The sequence below is a fragment of the Azolla caroliniana genome, unplaced genomic scaffold (assembly GCF_043228905.1).
Source record: "Azolla caroliniana isolate FFs.n. ecotype wild unplaced genomic scaffold, voAzoCaro1.0.p SCAF_1, whole genome shotgun sequence".
NCBI lineage: Eukaryota > Viridiplantae > Streptophyta > Polypodiopsida > Salviniales > Salviniaceae > Azolla > Azolla caroliniana.
Window position 1 is genome coordinate 17427355 of NW_028230436.1, and position 22725 is coordinate 17450079.

Sequence of the window (22725 nt, forward strand, 5' to 3'; positions counted from 1 at the left end):
TATTATAGGAAAGATTAATGATGTCGCTTTTCGTCTTGATCTACCTCCACAACTTCGGATACATCTGGTGTTTCATAGTTCTCTCCTTGAACCCTATCAAGAGAGCACCATCCCAGGACGTATTACACAGCCTCCACCCCCGATCGAGCTTGAAGATGGACCTGAGTACGAGGTTGCCGCCATCCTTGATTCCAAGCTTGTTCGCAACAAGCTCTACTATCTATTCGATTGGCTAGGATATAGTCCCAGCGAGCATACTTGGGAACCGATAGAGAATGTCACCAACGCTTGTGCTCTTCTTGAAGACTTCCATCGTCAATATCCAGAAAAACCGGGTCCTCAATCCAAAACAACTCGTTACACTCGTCGTTTTAAAAGGGGGATAGTGTCATGATATGGCAAGACTCGAACCCATGACCTTATGCTACATGGGTCGAGCTCTTGACCATTAGACTATACATTGTAATACGTAGAATATTATTTTCTTTTATATTTTATTATAGAAAATTGATGTATATTCTAGATTTCTCTGGAACATTCTAGAAACTTCAGGAGTATTCCTTAGAACACTATAAAAGGAGGGACAAGGCATTATTTCGAACCAAATCGGTTCAACGCCAGTCTTAAGCCTCCTAGCTACTGTACATTTTCTTCACATAATATATATCTTTTCTTATCATCACTCTCTCTCTCTCTCTCTTGATCTCTCTCTCCCTCCCTCTCACTCACTCTTTCCTTCTCTCGAGAGTTCTTCACCTCTCGTAGTACTAATACTTCTTTTAGTACTAATTCCTTCTCTGTCTTAGTACTGTTCCTGACAGCGTGAGGTCAAAAAGAGAATTCTTTTTTAATGCCATGATGCACCCTCAGCAGGGCACCCTGGAATACATCGTACACTCGTTCTCATCTCCACTCAATTCTATTGGCCTAAGATGCGTCCTGACATACATAGCTATGTGACTAAATGTCACCAATGTCAGGTTAACAAAGTCGAGCAACTTAAAGCCGCATGACTTTTACATCCCTTGGACATTCCCAATAATAAGTGGGAAAGTATATCCATGGATTTTATTATTAGCCTTCCTCGCACCCAAAAAGGCCATTATGCCATCTGGGTTGTGCTTGATAGACTAACTAAAATGGTCAGATTTATTGCTACTAAAACCATGATAACAACTCCTAAATTGGCTTACCAATTCGTTGACGAGTTATTTCATTTTTATGGGTTACTGATGGATATCGTGAGTGATCGAGATCCAAAATTTACTAATGACTTCTGGACGCAAGTCTTTAAGAAATTAGAAACTACATTGAGCATGAGCTCCACGGATCATCCTCAATCTGATGGACAGACAAAATGAGTAAATCAAATTATTGAGGACATGCATTGAGCATACTTTGGTGCAAAACCAACAAAATGGGAACATTATTTCCCAATTTTGAAGTTTGCTTATGTTGAGAGACAAGCTCAACATTCGGTGCGTAATTGGGTGCATAACCCAGTGCGTAAACTAGGTACGTAAAACTGTGCGCACAATAGGGCGTAGCAGTGCGTAAACCGCGAGGCCGTTAGAAAGATATTCCTCGAAAGGAATAATTTTGGGAGTTTGTGTAGTCGGCTCATTTATGAGCGTCAAGTATTGTCAGTACTTGTGTCAGCCCGATTGTCAGGGCTTGTATAAAAGGTGCTCACTGAGCATGGTGTATACTGACAGAACAGAGTGTCCTTTTTAAATCTAAGTTTTCTGTTGTCTGCTCTCTCTCCATCTCCATCTCCATCTCTGCGTTTTCTGTGTTTTACTAAATTGTCTTATTCCTCCAAACTGTGTACTCTGTGTTTTACGCACACGCTTCCACACAACGTATTCTTTTACATGGTATCAGAGCGCAAGGGTTGAAGTCCTCTGCAGCCGACAAGAAAAGTTTGTGACAAAACAGAGTTGAATTTGTTCGCCTTCAAAGAAGAAAAAGACCGTACTATTGACAGAGGTATGGGAAGCTCGCTACCGACTGAAAAGCTCGACAGGAGCAACTACACATCTTAGTTGTACAAGATGCACCAGTACCTGCTCGGCCATGGCTACTGGAGTTATGTCAAAGGAGCAAACGATGTGGCACCCGACTCAACACATAAGGATTATCCGTCTTGGGAACAAGCGACCAGAAGAGTGTTGTACTACTTCGCATCCTGTGTGAGCGATCAGATTTTGAGTTATATTCGGGATGCCAAGACGCTGAATGACACATGGGCGAATCTCAAAAGGATTTTCACCGCTAGCACAACGGCCAGAAAGTTGCAGCTCAGACAAGAGCTCAGCAATGTACGACAAAGAGATATGTCGGTGGCTGATTACACCACCAAGATCAAAGAAATTTGCGACTCTCTCGCCTCCGTCAACGTGAACGTCGAGGAAGATGAAATTGTGCAGGTTTGTCTTGGTGGCTTGACGTCAAAGTTCGGACCTTTCCAAATGGCAGTCTGCACGAGGGAGATTACGCCTTCATTTTTCAAGCTTCAGTCAATGTTGCTCGTAGAAGAAAAGCACGCGGGTGCGTCGACGAGTGTGCACGTCGATGGCAAGATGCTTTACACGGAGGATGATAGGCCCCGTGGTCATGGTGGACGAGGTGGATCGGCGCGCAATGGAGGCGGCCGAAAAGAGCAGAATGTACGGCATAATAGAGATGTTGGAAGCAATTCCGAACCCTCCGTAAGCAGGGGGAGTCATGGCGGCACCGAAAGACGACAAGAGAAGACCGCGCTGGATTGTTGGTACTGTAGCAAGAAAGGCTACAAGGAGAGCGAGTGTTGGAAAAAGCAAGCCAATTCGGACAAAGCCGGATCGAGTCGAAGAGACGCAGAGAGGCGTCAGAGATCGCACTACGCAGAAGGCTCTGAACGAGCTGAAAACAAATCGGTCCCAACCTTTGTAATGAAGCATAAGGCCAATTCTATGGCCATGAACACCTCGAAATAAAGCGAGGTGTGGTATGTTGATTCCGAAGCGTCAAACCATATGACAAGTCACGAGGAATGGTTCTTGTACTTGGAGAAACCAGAATCACAAGGAGTGGTCGAAATGGGAGACGACACTCCGCATACCATCGAACATGTCGGCGAAGTTCCTCTCAGCCACATCAGGCAAAAAGGGAAACTCATGAATGTGTTGCACGTCCCGTCAATAACGAAGAACCTAGTGTCAGTTGGTCAGATCGTCGACCAGGGAATGCAGGTTCGATTAACGCATCTCGGCTGCTTCATAGAAGAGGAAGGCAAAGTAATCGCGCAAGGGCGCCGTGAAGGGAGGATGTTTATCCTCGACATTAATCAAGCCAGAACTGCATTGTACACGAAAGGACAAAAGGTCGAATTGGATATCGACCTATGGCACAAGCGGTTCGGCCACATAAATTTCCCATGGCTTCGTGAAATGCAGACGAAGAACATTATTTTCGAGTTGCCGAAATTTCGTGGCCGGAGTGGCCAAGTCTGCGAAGCCTGTCAGATGGGAAAACAACACCGACTTCCATTCCCCAATGAGCGTAATCGTAGTCGAAGTTCGCTAGATTTGATCCATTCGGATGTGTGGGGTCTGGCATAGAATGTGAGTTCGGTGGAAGCCGTTACTTTGTAACCTTCATCGATGACTTCACTCGGCACACGTGGGTATGCACAATCGCGACGAAGAGCGAAGTTTTCGCATGTTTCCTGAAGGTGAAGAGCCTTGCGGAAAGGGAAACAGGGCGTAAGATCAAATGCCTATGGTCCGATGGTGGGAAGGAGTACTTCTCTGACCAGTTCACAAGTTATCTCCAGAAGGAGGGAATTCAACGTGAATTCTCGTGTAGATATACGCCAGAGCAGAACGGCATAGCCGAGCGGAAGAATCAGACGATTGAAGAAGTGGCCAGGGCAATGCTTGAAGAGAAGCATATGCCAAAATTCTATTGGGCCGAAGCCGTGAAGATGGTTGTCTACCTGCAAAATCGGACTTCTGCTAATGGAGGAGTGTCACCACATGAGTTGTATTTCGAGAAGAAGCCGAACTTGGCACACTTGAGGATTTTCGGCAGCATCGTGTATGTGCACGTGTCGAAGGAGAAAAGGAGGAAATTGGATGCTAAAGCTGAGAAATGTATCATGGTCGGCTATTCATACGAGCAAAAGGGGTATAAGTGTTATAACCCCCAAACAAAGGAAGTATGCGTAAGCTGCGATGTCGTATTTGATGAGTTCGCTTCGTGGTACTTGCCTTCTCCTCCAGAACCTCATGACTCCATTCCGATTTCTGAAGAAGAAATCAGCGAGGCTAAAATGCCTCCGCATGATGAGGATGTCTGATCTCTGAGAGAGAGTTCGACCTTATTTCGGCTAAGCGGGCCAAATGAGGGGGTGGGCCGAGATGGCCAACCAGATGATGAAACAGCAAGTAATGGAGACTCTGTCGTGCATTCCCCGCGCAGGAAGCCGAGGAGACGACTTACGCGCAAGGAAAAAGGCAAGAAGAAAATGTTGGAATACGACTTTGGCGGTGCCCAGTCATATCGGAGTGAGTTTGACTACGGGCCACCTGAAAAAGAACCTCCACGGAAGAGGTCGATAGTAGCTGAGAAGGTCACTAAATCGGATAATCTCGAATTACGCCGATCTACCCACCTCAAAAACCCCGTAAAGAGATATGGGTATAATGAGTACATGGCACACCACTACATGTACATGACACGAGTGGCGGAAGTGCGTGAGCCAGAGAGCTATGTAGAAGCGGCGATGGACGCAAATTGGCGTGCCGCGATGGAGGAAGAGATGTGCGCCTTAACGCAGAACGAGACATGGGACCTAGTTGACGCACCGAAGGGTGTAAAGCCGATTCGTTGCCGGTGGGTGTATAAAGTGAAACACAACACGGACGGCTCCGTCAACCGCTACAAGGCCCGTTTAGTAGCGAAAGGGTACGCACAGAAGCACAGTGTGGACTATGACGAGACCTTCACGCCTATCGCGAAGATGACTACCGTGCGAGTCTTGCTAGCCATAGCAGCAGCAAAGGGGTGGCACTTACATCAAATGGATGTAAAGAACGCGCTCTTGCAAGGTGATCTTGAGGAGCAGGTGTACATGGTACAGCCCCCCGGATTTCTAACCGAACAAAACACCTTGGCAATTTGCCGATTGAAGAAATCCTTATATGGACTAAAGCAAGCCCCACGAGCTTGGAACGCAGAGATTACGCAACATCTGCGTAGGATGGGGTTTGTGTCGTCGAAATCGGATTCTTCTCTATTTGTTCGGCAAGGTCAATATGGACCGGTTAGCATGCTCTTGTACATTGATGATTTAGTCATCGCCAGTGCTGACCTTGACGAAATCCGCCGCGTGAAGTCTCAGCTTGCGGCATCGTTTGAAATGAAGGATCTCGAAGACCTTCATTACTTCCTCAAGATCGAAGTGATCCGTACCCCCAAAGGCATATTGATCAGCCAGCATCATTACACGTTGAATATGCTCTTCAAGTTCGGGATGGCAAATTGTAAGCCCATCAAGACCCCTCTGGACAAAAACGTAAAGCTTCGCCAAGATTCGAGAAAGGCGTGTGACCCAACACAGTTTAGACATATTGTCAGGAGCCTTATCTATTTGACGATTACTCGGCCGGATCTTAGCTACCCAGTCGGCTTAATCAATCAATTCATGTCACAGCCTACGGCCGAACACTTTCAGTGCACGCAACGGATATTGTGATATGTCAGCGGCACGAAAGACATGGTGTTGCTATATCGAGCAGGTGTAGCCAAACAGTTAGTCGGCTACACGAATGTTGATTGGGTCGGAAACGCCAGTGATCGTAGATCCACATCCAGATACACCTTCTCATTAGGAAGTGCGGCGATCACGTGGAGCAACAAAAAGCAGCCGACAGTGGCACTGTCAAGCACGGAGGCCGAATATCGAGGGGCGACTATCGCTACGTGCGAAGTCATTTGGCTGAAACGGCTATTACGGGATCTGTAGGTAGAGGTGTTTGATCCGACGACGATCTTTTGTGACAACCTCAGCAGTATCCACCTTGCAAAGAACCCTGATTTCCATGCCTGGACAAAGCACATTGAGGTGCATTACCATTTTGTCCGCGAGCGAGTCCTTTCAGGTGAAGTCGAACTGGTGCATGTTCCGACTGATCGGCAGGTTGCCGACATCTTCACCAAGCCTCTTGGTCTCGACAAGTTGTGGCATTTCTCGGGTGAGCTTGGGTTGCGTCACCTCGACACGCCAAACTTGAGGGGGAGAAAGGAAGACGAACAGGAGCAAGAGCGTGAAAGGAGCGGAGTTGTTCATCACGGCGGAAGTGACCATGATGAGGAATCGGATGAAGAATTCGATTTCGGACCGGCTGAAGAAGCCGAAGAAGAAAACAAGGGCTGCAATCATAAGAAGGAGCCGAGGACAACTAAATCAGGAGGATATACAGCCAAGAAGGGCGTAAAGGCCAAGACCAAGACGTGGTCTGATGTAGTCAAAGGCCTAAAGACTGAAGACGAATTGGAGACAGCCAATTCAAATGAATGCGGAATTCAATCGGAATGTTCGATTTGGTTACGCTGAATCAACTGAAGGCCATGCGGAGAAAAGGGCAGCGAAGGACGCGCCGACACCGCGATAGCAAGGGAGTTGAGAAGGGCTGAACAAGCAGACAAGCCAACCGAAAGGCTCAAAGCGCGTGGAATTGAACAGGTCGAGGAGCACGAGCAAGGTATGAAGCCAGAAGGAACTGGAGCGTAGATCCGGAAGAACGGACAGAACCTCAAGTTGAGCTTGAGGGGGTGTGTTGAGAGACAAGCTCAACATTCGGTGTGTAATCGGTGCGTAACCCAGTGCGTAAACTGGGTACGTAAAACTGTGCACACAATAGGGCGTAGCGGTGCGTAAACCGCAAGGCCGTTAGAAAGATATTCCTCGAAAGGAATAAATTTGGGAGTTTGTGTAGTCGGCTCATTTATGAGTGTCAAGTACTGTCAGTACTTGTGTCAGCCTGATTGTCAGGGCTTGTATAAAAGGTGCTCACTGAGCACGGTGTATACTGACAGAACAGAGTGTCATTTTAAAATCTGAGTTTTCTGTTGTCTGCTCTCTCTCCATCTCCATCTCCATCTCTGCGTTTTCTGTGTTTTACCGAATTGTCTTATTCCTTTGAACTGTATACTCTATGTTTTACGCACACGCTTCCGCACAACGTATTATTTTACGGCGTATAACAACTCCAAGCATACATCGACGGGATATAGTCCTTTTATGTTGATGTATGGTTTTCAACCACGAGCCCCAATTGATGTTAATATACATCATGATGAGTTGCGAAGTACGCAAAACTTTCTTCGGGATATGCAAGATATGTTGCATATTGCACGAGATAATATAAAAATAGCTCAAGATAGAGCGCGTTTTTACACCGATCATAATAGGAAACCTTGTGTATTCAACCTTGGACAGAAGGTATTTTTACGTGTACCTCACAATTCTAAGACATTGTCTACAGGTAAGTACGCTAAGTTAGCCCCACGGTTTTGTGGACCTTTTCAAGTCCTCAAACACATTGGTTCATCAACCTATCGTCTCGCTCATCCCGATGGCGTTGAAATTCATCCAGTTTTTCATGAAAGTCGTCTAAAAGAACTTCTAGGTTCTTGCGACAATACAGTTACAACTGAAACTCTGGTTACTTCTGAAGAATTATCTTCTAAACCACATGTACCAGAAAGAATTCTCAATGTTAAAACAAAAAATCTGCGTACTAAAATAATCCGAGAATATAAAATTAAATGGATGGATAAATCTATCAAAGATGCCACACGGGAACGCGAAAATACTCTTGGAACTAACTTCCCTAACTTTCCATTGCAAGAGTGCAATGTTTTAAAGAGGGGGGAGTATGTTACGGGCATGCCCATATAATATCCCGTGGTGAGAATTACCGTAGTATTCTATACACGTGGAGACTGTAAAGAAGGGGAGGATTACTTTTAATCCTCGGGATTGAGACAACCCATTAGGTCCAGTGTGAACTTGCTTGGGGGGCCTTGGGTATCGCTATAAAAATGAGGCCTAGCTACCCTCATTTCTTCATATCTTGACTACGTCGAGACTCTGTTTCGTGGTGGGTCAACTCTTGTGGCGAGCGCGCCAGCACCAGGTATGACTCGACGCCACGACGGTGGTATGGGACGCCAATCGAGGCTCGAGTCCGTCTCGATCCTTTCGCTCGAGGGTGGTTGGGTGGATCAACACCCTTCTTTCTCTCTCTCCTTTCTATCTATCTATCTTTTAACCTTATCATATGCTTACCTTAGATCATAACTCTAACAGTGTGATTGAAGGACATTGCTTCCACAAAACTCCTATATGGGTGTTTTGGGTTACATTACACACATCTTCCAAACCCATAAAAATCTCATGACAAAGGATAAAGTGAGCCTTGAGAGTAATGCCCTCATTAGCAATATATTAAAAATACTTTTTGAATGTGTATATGAGCAATGCAATATGCAAAATTGATCAACATTTCCATTATTGTGAAAGGACACTTGATCATAAATAGAGAGTCAACACTAGCATCAATCCCTAATATGAATATGCATCCCTTGTGTTATGAACACAATGATATTGATTTCAACTCTTATGTTGTGGAAACAAAATTTTGTTTAACCGTATTTGAGAGATCAAATTTGCCAACATGCATGTAGTTGACACATGAAAACTAGGAACATGAGGCCTGATTGTTTTAATAGTGAAACCTAGGGTTGTGACCTTGGGTCATAAACAATCAAGCGTTATGAATAGAATGTTATTATGAACAGAATGTTATTGGTCACAACCCTTATGTTGTGGAAAAGAGATTTGTATTCCGCCATAACGGAGAAGACATTTGTGAGTGTGCATGTAGTTGACACATGAAAACTAGGAACATGAAGCCTAATTCGTTTAAATAAGAAAACCTAGGGTTGCGAAAAAGAGATATATCTACATGCATTTACATAGATGCAAGGAGTTTTGAAGAAGCTCACAATGAAGACTTTTAGAATGTTACAAACTTACAAGTAGAGCATTTTGTGATCGACAACTTTGATTAACTCTTGCAAAAATCCTCGTGTCACTGTTTGAGTGGACCTTGATTATAACACACCCAACTTACCGACATTGTTTACAATCCATATTAGAAGGTTCTATTATGATTGTTTCATAAAGCCATATGTGTACACACACACACACACACACACACACACACACACACACACACACACACACACACACACACACACACACACACACACAAGGATAAGTATAGGAGACCCTTGGATAGTGAACTTCCAAAGCTATACAATAGGATCTCACAACTAAAAGCTTGCATTCATACGTTCCCAAACATCAAAGCTTTAAGAAATAGTCTGTAATGAAATGGATTTTTGGAAATTTGAAATTAGAAACCATTGGGTTGTTGAATGTGAAATTGTTAGGAATGTGGTCTCTTCAAATTTTAACATCACAAAAACCTTGAGTCCATATTTGTAGAAGTCCATATTTGTAGACCATGAGCTCAAACTACAAACACTCTTGAACCCACAACCTTTACGTTGCAAAGGACAAACAAGCTTTATCATCATGCTTGTTTTGCCTCGATAACCTACATCAAGAATTCATGGACTCAAATCAATGGGGGGGCGAAGATCATTATAATGTAATCACAATTCTTTTCACGATTACCAACATGTATGTGATATACTATTGACTCCATTGGAGCGGTTAGAAATTTGACTAACTGTGTACTATAGTAGTGTGTGGATGATACAATAAGAAAATAGTATTTCTTCAATTCAAACCCAATAGCTGTTTGACTCAGTGAATAGTGTGCAACTATAAGAAATATTTCTTCGAAGCGACTTGCCTATTCCAACAACATTCCTAGGAATTCTAGTATGTGTGTACAAAGAGACAAATGGAAGGTTTTAACTAGTCCATGTATGTAACAATAGAAGTTGTTTCTTTTATTATGTATGTAACAAAATTCTCACATGACAATAATGACCATGTTTAGTAACAATTTATATATTTGGCTAGCAGCTAGATATATATTGTTTTTTAGTGATTTTATTTCGTCATACTACTGTGTGTGAGTGAGTGCACTGTGTATCCGCAGCCCTTGTGGGCTTGCTTAACACACGCATAGTAGTGGTAGTAGTAGTACTATTACTGTTGTGTTGGTGGTGGTGTTTTTGGGGCCAGTACAAAAAAAGGAGTCCTTTTTCCGGGTTTCTGTTTTCCGAAGACATAAAAAAAGGCTTTCTTTCGTACGAGAGCCAAATCCATCACGTCCATTCATTTCATAATGACACCAAAATAAACTGACGATGAGCTAAGTGACAAGTCCTATACTACATATGTATGTATGCATAATGCATAGTATGTACATACATACACACACCGCAGCTTCAAAAAAAAGGAATGACTTAGGAGGGGGGGTGGATGCAATATGGAGGTGGAGGGCCGGGGCTTCATTTACCATATACATACATACATACATGCATACATACATACATACATACATACATGTATGTTTATGCATCGATTAAAGTGCGACATCCTTCCCCCATCTGTAGAAGAAGGAAGAAGAAGAAGTTGATGACGTTTCGTAGTTGGGTACAAGATATATACATGTTATATGTTACCTGGCTGGCTGGCTGGCTGCCGAAGAAGAAGACGGGGACGGGATGGGTTCCATTTATTTATTATTTAAATATATGTATGTATGTACATAGTTAGTTTGGTGGACGTGTGTGTTTACTGTGATTGGAGGGAGGGAAAGTGGTTGTGGGAGGGGGGGCAGTCGGAAGAATCCAGTGACGCCAAGTACATATGTATGTATGTATGTATGTACATATATGAAAGTGGGTGAACATATATATATATATATATACATATATCTCCCTCCCTCCCATCTTCAACACCATCTCACTTCTTCTTGCATCGCATCCCATGATCATCCATTCCAATCTCTCCAAATTTAATTCTTCTTCTTCTTCTTCTTCTCTCTCTCTCTCTCTCTCTCTCTCTCTCTCTCTCTCTCCATGTGGTCATGTGGTGGTTGCAAATAATTTGGCAATTTATTATTTCATCCTCAATCGATGAATAGTTCGTCTTTCATTTTATTTCTTTATTACTTCCCATAATAATTGTCAATAAAATGTTCATTTATTTCATTGTTATTCATATCCATCAATGAACAATCGATTGGAAATCATAAAACTCTGCCAGTTTAAATGAACAGATTGAAAACGTTCAAACAGTTGATGATGATCATCTCCCTATTACCAATTGAAGCCATCGCAGCCCAACTGCTTTTTCTTCTCTTTTGAATGTTGCAGTTAAGAACCCCAGGAAAACCTCCTATAAAACTAGGATTTCCTTCATTCAAATTTGTTACATACATAAAGTCTCTCCTCTCTCTCTCTCTCTCTCTCTCTCTCTCTCTCTCTCTCTAGGTCTATCGAAATCCCCCCTCACCCCCCCTCCCCTGCAATCGGAAAATCAGAGCTCCTTTGTCTTTTTCTCATCGGAATTATTCCATCCATTCAGCGGCGTTTTAATTTCTAAAATGGATTTTCCTGAAGGGTGAGATTTTGTTCTTGATTGATGTTTTCTTGAAGAATTTAACCTACTTCCATCTTAATTGAGTGCGGATATTTAGTTAATCTGATTTCTATCAATAAATGGTTTCATTGTGTGGAATAGGCTGATGAACTGTAAGCAAGATGTTGGTTTAGTAGCGGACCGATTTTTCATAGATCTCATGAGTGTGTATCAAAGTTGGGTGATACATTATGGATGAAACGATTTATGAGAGTCGAATAACCCTGCTGACTAGTTGCTATCAATTAACTGGAATAACTCTGAAAATTGAGCTATAGGTCGTGGGGATTTAATGATTGATTTATAGCCGAACTGACCAAATTAGTGGTGTGCAATATCTGGATTAGTACTGAAATTGGATCATTCACTGTGGGGGAAAAAAACTGGCCCGAGAAATATTGGGCCATTCAGTATAGGTAAACAAATGATAGTGGACAACTAAATTATGGGTAAATTAGCTGTCGATTGGGGCGATAAATTGTGGTTTGCTTATTCTGATTATTTTTGGAATGAAGTGGATAGATTTCAGGATTGAGATAATCTCATCTGAAGACTCAAGATGTAGACCGTGCCAGTTAATTAATTGGAGGGGGTGGGGAGATGATTGAGATTAACAAAAATTGGGGCAACTAATCAGCCTTTTAGCTGAAAGGTTTTGATCAGCTTCATTTGGACGATCATTTGCTCTCCGTACCCCGTCTCTCTCCCTCTCTCGTTTGTCTTTCTCGTTCTCTCTCTTGTGTGCGTGTCTTGCGGTCTCTGCTCCCTACCTCTTTCAATCAAATCGGAAATAAAAATAATCCAACCCACTTGTTATTCCTCTTCTTAGAACCCAATCCCTCCAGTACACTCAGGGTAAAAACCGAAGGGCTTTCTTTTTAAAGCATGAGAGAGAGAGAGAGAGAGAGAGACTAGAGAGAGAATGTGTGTGTGTGGAATGTAGAGTTACAACTTACTATGTGTCCTGCACCCCTTTTTCTTTCACATTTGAAGGAACACACACACATACATACATACATACCCAAGTAACATGTCTGAGACTGTCAGTGAAGCGACAGATGGATAGATAGAACACACACACACACACACAGAGCTCATGAGAATTGGCCACACCAATATATTTGTCAGTGAAGGGATTGATAACCCACAGACACACCCCCACCCCACATGTGTGTTTTGTGAATATATTTACTGATAATAATTGTACTACTACTACTACTCTTTTTCAAGAGTCACGTTTCTGCCATGCCCCTCCCCTCCCCACTACTCTCTCTCTTTCTGCGTGGATGTGTCTCTTAACTTTAGGGGGGGGGGGGGGGGGGGGGTAAACCTAATGCGCTTGCATTTTGCATTGGAAGAACATGGATAATAATAATGGAGCATTTACACAAATTAAACACACACTTTGAGAGAGAGAGAGAGAGGGAGAGAAAGAGCCAGATATATGTATGTACGTGAATGTAGAGTGTATGTACACGAATGTAGAGAGAGATGAGAGCATATCTCTAGAGAGTGGTGGAGACCCCCATATCCATAAATGTGTGTGTAGAGAGAGAGAGAGAGAGAGGCTGAGAGTGGCCGGCCCATTATCTGTCTCTTCTGCCTGCTTCAGTCTAATTAATCCAGAGATTGAGGCTATTGTTGGTGTCTAGAGAGAGAGAGAGAGAGCGCCATTTCTGAATCCACTTCTCGTCTGTTCTTCTCCTTGAATGCACAAATTAAACCTGAGATTGAGGCTAGATACTGGGTTTTAGAGCTTTGTTTGTACAGTTCTAGAGAGAGAGAGAGAGACAGAAGGTAGTGTGATAGATGGAGACACAGAGAAAGAGATAGAGAGAGACAACGAAAGAGAGAGAAAGAGGAGGGAGAGAGAGAGAGAAACCATATCTCTGTCGTTTGTTCCTACTCTAATCTGCTCTTCTCTAAGAATTGTTGGAAAGCCTAGAATTGGCGTTACGTCTTGTTTACTCTGTTTTTATAGATTGATAGATATATGGATAGAGAGCCCATTTCTAGTGAAGGTTATTCCTCTCTGCAGTTAGTTCCCTTTCCTCATTTTCAAGAATGTGAGGGTGTTATTATTCCTGCAGAACTCATAGACCTTCCTCTTCCTCTCTTCTCGCAACCTCTTGGTGATCTTTCATCATTACAAATAAATCTTCAGGCATCCTTCCAACAACCAAGTATTCTATGAACCAGGACCTGGCTCTGGCTGGGTAATATTCCATTATATATCTCTCTTCATCCATAGTCATGGTCCATGATGTTTATCGCTTCTTAACTGTAATGATTGAAGTCCTTTACAAGATGTACCACCATTCTGCAGGGCTCCTTCAGTCCTACACATACACTAACATGCAATCATAGATAGATAGATACACATACGAAACACATATAAATAAATCCTCACATGTATAATAAGCGCGCATGTAAGATGAATTGGTTGTTGTGTATGTGCATGTGCGTCCAGGCAATACAGCCTTGTGAATGCAAAGTCCAGCCGATCAATCTCAGGAAAGTTTTTTGTGCATTTTCTGCAGGGCAGAACGAAACGCAAGCTAGCCTCCAGTCGTAGACAGGATGATAATTGGACGGATTGGGCAGCAAGTAAGTAAGTAAGTACATGAGGGATATCTGAGTTCTGACGGAGTGATTGTGTCTGCCCTGTTATTTAATGGACGTGAGCATTAATCCTATGGACGGCAGCTGGGTTTGTCCTCGACTCTCTTTCTCGCATGATCTGATTCAGATGCCGATGGAGCTTACGTCAGAGACAGAAAGAGAGAAGCTTGGAATCTCAGAAGAGGACTTCTCATTCGGTTTCTCAAATCTTCTGAACGATTCGGAGCTCCCCCGCCCGCACGCTACTTGTCTGATGCTCTCTCCCGATGAGCTTTTCTGCGATGGAAAGCTCCTCCCATTGGAAAGAAGGCACTCAATCGCAGGAAGAGGTCACGCCAGGACCTCATCGATGGCGCACTATCCGCAGGAATGGTGCAGCTATGATGATGGGAATGTTGAGACGACGACGACGACGACGTTGTTGGGCATGTCCAGAAGCATCCAGGACAAACCCCGAAGCGTATCTATGACAGTTGCGAATTCGAGGGGCAATTACAATTACTCCTTCTCCTCAGAGAGGGCATCATCATCATTATCATCATCATGTGAGAGCTCCTCTCACTCCCGGGTCTCTTCGCCTGCGAGAGAGATGCCTGCTCCTGCTCCTGCTACGACAGAGGCGAATGCAGGTGCGTGCCACATGCCCCGAGCCGCATCAACGTCCATAGAGGCAGCCTGCTCCCTGTTCCGGCCCTCATTAGCAGCATCCTCGTCCTCGTCGCCCTTGTCATCATTGTCAACGGCGAGGTACCAAAGAAGGAAATTCGGGGAGTTCTTCAAGCTTAGGAAAGGCTCGACTTCCAAGGATCATGGTGATGATGATGTGACGTGCTCAACGGCAATGCAGCTCCCGCTGGCGTCGACCGCCGTGCGAAGGGAGAGCAGCAGAGCTGCTACTTCGTCGACTGGTCGCGTCTCGACGTCCAAGTCGTTTTGGCCGTTCTCCAGGAGCAATTCCGCCGGGGAGAGCAAGTCGCCCCCGGCCTATCCCTCTCTCCCCAAGAGAAGCAACTCCTCTGGCGAAGGCAAAACTACGAACTCCGCCCTGTTGCCTACTCCCGGCATAGACACCATGGGCAGCCACCGTGCACCGTTGGTACAGCCTCTAAGGGAGAGCTCTGTGGGCGATCATCATTCTTCAAATTCCCAAGACAAGCTCCCAGGGCAAAGCTTTTATTGCACTGCCTCCAGCCATGACGAACTTCTTGAATTGCCTGTGGGAGTTACTGCCAACAGCAGTAACTCCCCTGCTACCGCAAATGACGACCTGTTGCAATTCTCTTCAGTTCCAAGTGCTGTTGCGGCTGTGGCTGCTGCCCCTGGCAGGAAGGGCTTACCACCGCTGCCCACTGCCAAGACGATCCAATGTTGTGCTACTGGAACTGGAGGCCTGCCTTCGCCTCGCCCTCGTCGTCATGACGCCCAGCCTTCGGGCAAACTGGGGGCCGATGATGGCGGTAGGCGAATGAGAAGGTTTCCCAACAGCAGCCCCTCACGGAATTTCGTGAGATCAAGTCCTGGAAGACGGCGGGGTGTTTGGAACAACAGCCCTGGGAGAGGAACATATGCAAATGGAGGGAGGGTTGCAGCAATAAGGAGTTTGGATCGAGGCAGCAAGGGCGTCGGCTTGGGGCGGCCCAAGAGCGCGCTCCGTGGAGAGGGGCAGAGGCAGAGGTCGAGGCCGAGTGCTGCCCGGGTGGTGGTCCCACCCGTACTCAATGTCCCCTACATGCCTCCCCCTCCTGCCAGGAGACCCATCATTAGTAAACCTTCTCCTCCCTCCTCCACCTCCAAATCCAAGAAGGTCTTCTTCAATACTCTGGGTGGTTTCTTCTCCAAGAAGGAGAGAGGTAGCGGGAGGGCGTACGTCCTGCTCGCCACCACCACCGCCGCCTCTTCTTCCTCTTCTTCTTCGGATTGCCGAAACGGTGGTTAGTTAGTCTAGACGTTATGAATATCATACTCCCTTGCCTGGTCTCCTCTCCTCTCCTCTCCTCGCATGAATGGTACGATGCATGCATGCTTGCATGCCTCTCCTCTCCACGTAACCAAAGCTATGTCAAACGACTGTTGTAATGTCTCTTTTGAATGTAGTGAAAATGTCCTCTTTTTTTGTGTTCCCTGGTCTTGTCGTGTCGTCGGTACACAGCTCCTGAACTAGGTGTGGCTGAATCTTTTCCTATGTGCTCTTCTGTTTTGGACTTCAAACGTAGATGTGGTCGTTGTATCATATTTTGTATGTAAATGACCAATGTGGATAGTCTCTTTGGTATTGAATGTCGGTCTAATCAGTTTTTGCATTCAATACATATCTGCATGGGTGTAGACAGACAAACAATTGGACTTGGAAATAGGAAATCCCACGTCCATACATTCATTGTCATTCTCTCACTCTTTATATATGTATATATCTCTTTCCTAGGTAGGAACTACAAATCTCTTAGGGATGAGTAACAAAGGGATGTCACATGGAAGAAGGTGAGGCAAGGCATATCCTGTCATTGATGCATCCTTGGGTAGACCAATGTTATTTTATGGGTACTTTCACAAATACCAACTACCGTCCCACTTATTAGAGTATGAGAAGCAATCTCCCGGATGATGTAATTAGGAATTTTGCAAGGGTGTCAACCAACAAAACACTAGGACCTCTTATTGTACTCGTAGGTGTTAAGAATCTATCACTGATCAATAGGCCAAATAAAATAAACGAAAGATGAACAGACCGGATAGAAGAACTTGATCCTCTTGACCACCATTGAGCTATGATCAAGACATAATCAACCTATCTCCAAATCCCATATTGATGGATATTAGGATGACTAGTTTATTGGAATAGGTAACAAGATATATCGTGAGCGAAAGGTGAAAGCCTAGTCTGCACCACCGGTGGCTGAAGACTTCAACCTTGTATGATGTAATGTGTTATAGGTAGGCCTCATACCTATACTTCTTCCTAGGCCCCCTTGATGGATGTGCTTTTCTAAAAGACTCTCCATTTATTGGTTGCATGCACATATCATTCCTTCTATCCAATAACATTATTTCTGTCTGTAACATTATGCTCCAATGATATTTGATGCCATGGATAAAAATGGATGATGATAACAAAGAAGGATTGGAATAAGATAACATTATGCTTTTATTGGTACCGTAAATGTGGAGCAATAACTGAAGCCCGAGAGCTTTTTGATGATTTATTGCTGGTTGCAGATGTGGTACAATGGCCTGCCATGTTATTGGGCTAGATTGTGCATGATAGGAATGAGGATGCTATACAACTCTATCCTCGAATGCTTGTTGTGCAAGGTCTCTTACCTAAGATGATGACATTTTATGGTATGTTGAAAGCATGTGGCAACATGGGAGAATTGGTAGTACATACTAAAATGAAATTAGATTTTGAGATGGATGTCAGTTAAATGAAGGATCCATGGCTAGCCATTGTCTTACACAAGACAAGCTTGGGAAGGATAGTCGTTTCTTTTCCATCTATTTTCTAGTTTGTAGTTGAATTTGTGTTCTGTGTATTCTCGCTCTCTCACTCTATGTTCATCTCCATCTCCATCTTTGTGTTTTACCTAATTGTCTTACTATGATATTTGGTGTATTCGGCTTAGCCGATTATGACAACAAGCTTCCATATCTTTTTATATAGTATCAGAGCACGAGGGTTAGGACAAATCCTCTACATCTGGCATTCATTGACACAGACAAGGTAATCGACAACCATTAGACAAAAATATGTACCATCTGCTCTTCCAACAGAGAAGTTGAACATATGCAACTACGCATTTTGGGAGCACAATATGTACCAGTACTTACTCGGGCACATGTACTAGAGTTATATTGATGGAAAGAACGAACACAAGGACCTTTCGGCTTGGGAGAAAGCAACAAGCAAATTGCTTTACTGCCTTGCGTCATGTGTGCACGACTAGATGTTGGGCTACATCTGAGATGCAAAGACGCCGAAGGAGGCATGGTGTTAATTCAAGACACCTGGGAGAATTTGAAAAAGATTCTTGTTGAGAGACAAGATCAACATCGGCCAGATCGGCTGAAGAAGCCGAGGACTGGATCAGTTGGGACCGATCGGTTAGGCCGAGTGCGTAAACCGGGAGGTCGTTAGGAAAGATATTCCGTGAGGAATATATTTGGGAGTTAGTGTAGGAGCTCTCAATGAGCATTGAAGTACTGTCAGTACTTCGGTCAGTCCTTCTAGGACTTGTATAAAAGTGTTCTCTGAGCACGTCTTATGTACAGACTGAGTATTATTGTTGAATATAGTTTTTGTGTCTTCTCTCTCACTCTCTCTGTCTCTCCCGTGTATACCGTGTAAGCTCAAGCTCTCCATTAAACCTGAGTTTCCTTCCTTCTGTTCGGTCTTAATACCTGCTTCCGCACGCTACTTTTTACATGGTATCAGAGCGCGAGGGTTGAGAACCTCTCTGCAGCCGACACGGCTTGACGAAGAAGAACGAGAAGAATGATGGATAGAGGCATGGCGAGCTCGCTTCCAACAGAGAAGCTCGACAGAACCAACTACACGTCTTGGTCCTACAAGATGCACTAGTACCTGCTTGGGCACGGCTACTGGAGTTATGTCGAAGGAGCTCATGATGCGGCACCCGAATCGACACACAGAGACTTCCTGTCGTGGGAGGAATCGGCGAGCAGGGTATTGTACTGCTTCGCGTCGTGTGTGGGCGAACAACTATTGAGCTATGTTCGGGATGCAAAGACGCCGAAGGGTGCGTGGGAAAATCTGAAGAAGATTTTCGCCGTGAGCACCACAGCGAGGAAGCTTCAGCTCCGACAGGAGTTGAGCAACCTATGACAACGTGACTTGTCGGTGGCGGACTATACCTCGAAGATCAAGGATATCTGTGGCTCCCTCGCCTCCATAGAGGTGAACATCGAGGAGAGCGAGATGGTCTAGATCTGTCTCGGAGGTTTGGCGTCGAAGTTCGGAGCGTTCCGAACGGCTGTGTGTACCCGGGAGAATACGCCGTCCTTTTTCGACTTACAGTCGATGCTCCTGGTAGAGGAGAACCACGCGGGTGCGTCGACGAGCACGCACACCGACAACAAGATGTTGTACACGGAGGGAGAAAGGCCCCGTGGTCGTGGCGGACGAGGCGAGTCGGTACGCAGTGGAAGCGGCCGACGAGATCAAGGAAGATGGCACCGAAGTGATGCCGAAAGCAACTCCGGACCCTCTGGAAACAGGGGGAGTCGAAGCGATGAGAACCGACAAGGGAAGGCCATCGCCGAGTGCTGGTAGTGTGGCAAGAAAGGCCACAGGGAAAGTGAGTGCTGGAAGAAGCGCGCTGATTCGGAGAGAACCGGTTCCGAAAATGGCTCCATCTTGTAGAACTTGTCACCGGTCTTCCTCCGATTCTCGGCATCCGCTCGGAGTGTCTGCAGCTCGGTTGCCTGTTGTGACCACTCCTTCCATAGCTTTTCCGTACTTTCGTTGATGCTTGCCTGAACTCGGGTACTCCATCCTGACATGATGAGCTTGATCCGGTCAACCCCCGCCTTAGCATGCGCATAAGCTTCTTGCTTTTCCTTCCTTGCCCGTTTTATAATGTCGGCCATTATCTGAGCCTGGGCCTCGTAATCCACTTTCTGCTTTTCATAGGTACTTTGCAGTTTGCTGATCGTGAAGGTCGATTTTTCCTTTTCTTCATTCCTGATCTTGGTTAGATCCAGCTTTTCCTGCCTTAGCGCCTCTAATTCCTTCCTTCTCTCTGTCGCTTGGGCTATTTCCGCCGACAATGCTTCCTTGTTGGCACTGACCTCATCTATTGCCTTAGCTAGGTCTAATCGGGTCTCTTTGAGCTGTTCTTTCAGCTTCTCTATTTGCCGGTCGTAGTCTGCTGCCCGTTTCTTGTTGTCCGACTCGGCCTGCTTGTGATCTCGGTAGAGACAGTCGAAGTCCTCTGTCTTCTGCTTCAGGCGTCGGTTTGCCTGAGCTCGTAACCGATCGTCCCGGTCCTTCTGTTGTCGGAGTTCTTCCTGCAGTCGTTTTATCTCCTGCTCGGCATGTCGACGCAGTCGGTCCTTCTCCTTTTGCAGCTTCTCTTTTTCTTCTTGCAGTCGGTCATTAGTGGCTCGACCTTTCCGGAGGCCTTCTTCCATTTTTCGTCTGTCGTCCTCCACCGCTTTCCGCTGCTCCCTTTCTCTTTCCCTTAATGCCTCCTGAGCTTTTAACTCCTCTCGTAAGGTTTCTATTATTTTTTTGGTCTCAGGGCCGGTTTGCAAGGCTACCGGTTCCGATTCCGGTTCTGGTTGCTTCCTTGTTGTCCCGACCGGCTCGGTGACAACTTGTGCTTGTTGAATTCCTTCCCTTGCCTGCAACAACTCCCCTTGCATTTCCTCGATCTGTGTTCGGAGCGCGACCAACTCCTAAGTTGTTGTATGCGTCAGCTGTTGACTACACGTTTCTTCTTTCTCTAACTGGTCCGCTACTCCCGATAACTGCTCCGAAAGCCATCTCAACCATTGTGGCTTTGTTCTTCCTGTGTCGGGGTGGCCTTGCTCACTTAACTCAGGCTGTTTTTCTGGCCTTTTCTCTGGCTCCGGCGCTTGTTCATTCTTCTTCTCTGGGATGGCCGGTTCTCTGAAGTCCGGCGCAACCGGTGTCGGTGCTGCTTCCCTCGGTACGGGTTCCGGTACTGCTTCCGCCTCGGCTATTGGAGGTGGTCCTTGCGCCCTCTGCTGAGTTTTGTCAACTGGTGGAGCCGGTCCTTTCGCCCGTCTCTCCCGACCCTGTCTTGCTGGGAGTCTTACCAGTGGTTCGGATGAGTCTTCTGTTTCAGCTTCCTCCTCCGGTGCGGCTACCAGGCGGACCTTTTGTATAAAGACCTCTGGTTCCGGTTCCGGCCGTCGCAGCGTTATATTGATTGGTTTGCGTGCTACCGGTTCCTCCTCGGCCGATTTCCCTTTGCCTTTACCTGCCGGTTTTGCCTTTGTTGCCGGTTCCTGTTGCTGTCGGGATGGTCCTTCCCCCCGCTGTTCTGCATCTTGCTGGGTCCATCCGGGGGTGTGTTTCTCCAAGATCTGTCGGCGCTTTGTGACCTTTTTCGGCGTCGTCTCCTACCGACCTCTTTTCTTTTGTGTGATGGGGAGCACCGGTGGGACTAACACCGTTAGCCATTGTGCTATCCCGGCCCATGGCATTTTTCCTTCCACAAGATTCTTGATGGCCTCCTTCAATCCTTCGGTTATGAAATGGAGCCAGTCTACTTGTAATCCTTCGTATGCTGCTATTAAGAACGCTGCCCCGTACCTGGCTATGGCCGGGGGACGAGGATTCACGAATCCGTATTCCATCATGGCGCGGGCCACTTCTCCGAACAGCAGGTTCTCTCCGCCCTGTGTTCGGTACGCCTTGTTGCTGATAGAGTACTCACCAAAATATTCGAACAGGATTTCACTTGAAGGGTTTTCGATTGTTTGAAGTCCTCCTGCTTTTATCCCCGTGAGCGCCTGCACCGCTCCTTCCGTGATTTCTGATAAATCGATCGATGCTGCCGCCTGCTCTGGTTCTGCGTGTGGTGGAGCGTTGGCGATCCGCAGCAATCCTTTTAACCCGTTCTCCCTCATCCATTGGCGTGCCTCCTCCGTCAGTACCATTGTTTCGAATTCTTCTTCTGCTGCCTGTTGTTCGGGATCGGACTGTGTGTGCTCTGTGCGTCGGATCGCTCTTCTGTGCTTCTGCGCCTGTACGTAGGAAAATTCGTAAAAAGTGAGTCCTTCGCAGGCCTGTGTCTTATATAGTGGCTTTTGCCTCGAGCCGCCCTTTTTCGTTTCCCGCTCATGTTCCTCTCCCGCCATAATTAGTATGTCCTTTCTTGTTTGCCGCGTGTGAGTGCCCACATTCCATGCTTTAAATAGCAAGTACGAGCACGTCCTTCTTTAATGCATGGCGCCTCTTCGTTGCATGGTGGCGCTCCCACCTCTTGTGATCTCCCCATCATTACTATGATTCGCGTCGATTTTGCCCACGTCTTCTTCTTTCTTTATTTTTATTTATTTATTTATTTATTTATTTTTCTTTGTTTGTTTGGACCACGTCATTTGCTGGTCCCCCCCGATTTGTTCGGGTTGGTTCGTGTGGATACCGGATCCTTCTGTCGGTTTTCTGGGATAGTCTTTGTCAGTATCGGTGTCGGTTCTTCCTCGGTCCGAATATCTTCAACAACGTCTGTCGGTGTCGGTTCCTCATCTTGCCGGATTTCCGGGTTTTGCTTGAACGGGTTGGCTGGCATATTTCCCTTATACGGCTTTAGCCGAAACCCATTTGCCCACTTGCCGATGACATCTCCAGACAACGTGCCGAGCTGATACGACCCATTGTACTCCTTGGTGATCCAGAACGGTCCGGTCCACCGAAACCGCAACTTTCCCGGCATGTT

At 45.7% G+C, this 22725-nt stretch overlaps 1 protein-coding gene across 2 annotated transcripts; it reads left to right on the forward strand.

Annotated features, from left to right (window-relative positions):
• Positions 1 to 11567: 11567 nt before the first annotated feature.
• LOC147869114 (uncharacterized) lies at positions 11568 to 16444 on the forward strand. 2 transcript variants are annotated; one of them, XM_087326594.1, is made up of 2 exons: positions 11568 to 11659; positions 14218 to 16444. In XM_087326594.1, exon 2 carries the CDS (start codon positions 14352 to 14354, stop codon positions 16233 to 16235), a length of 1884 nt encoding a protein of 627 aa, XP_087182720.1. In that variant the 5' UTR covers positions 11568 to 11659; positions 14218 to 14351; the 3' UTR covers positions 16236 to 16444. The 2 variants fall into 2 exon arrangements, with proteins under 2 accessions (XP_087182720.1, XP_087182719.1); XM_087326593.1 differs by lacking the exon at positions 11568 to 11659 and adding an exon at positions 13225 to 13893.
• Positions 16445 to 22725: the final 6281 nt, after the last annotated feature.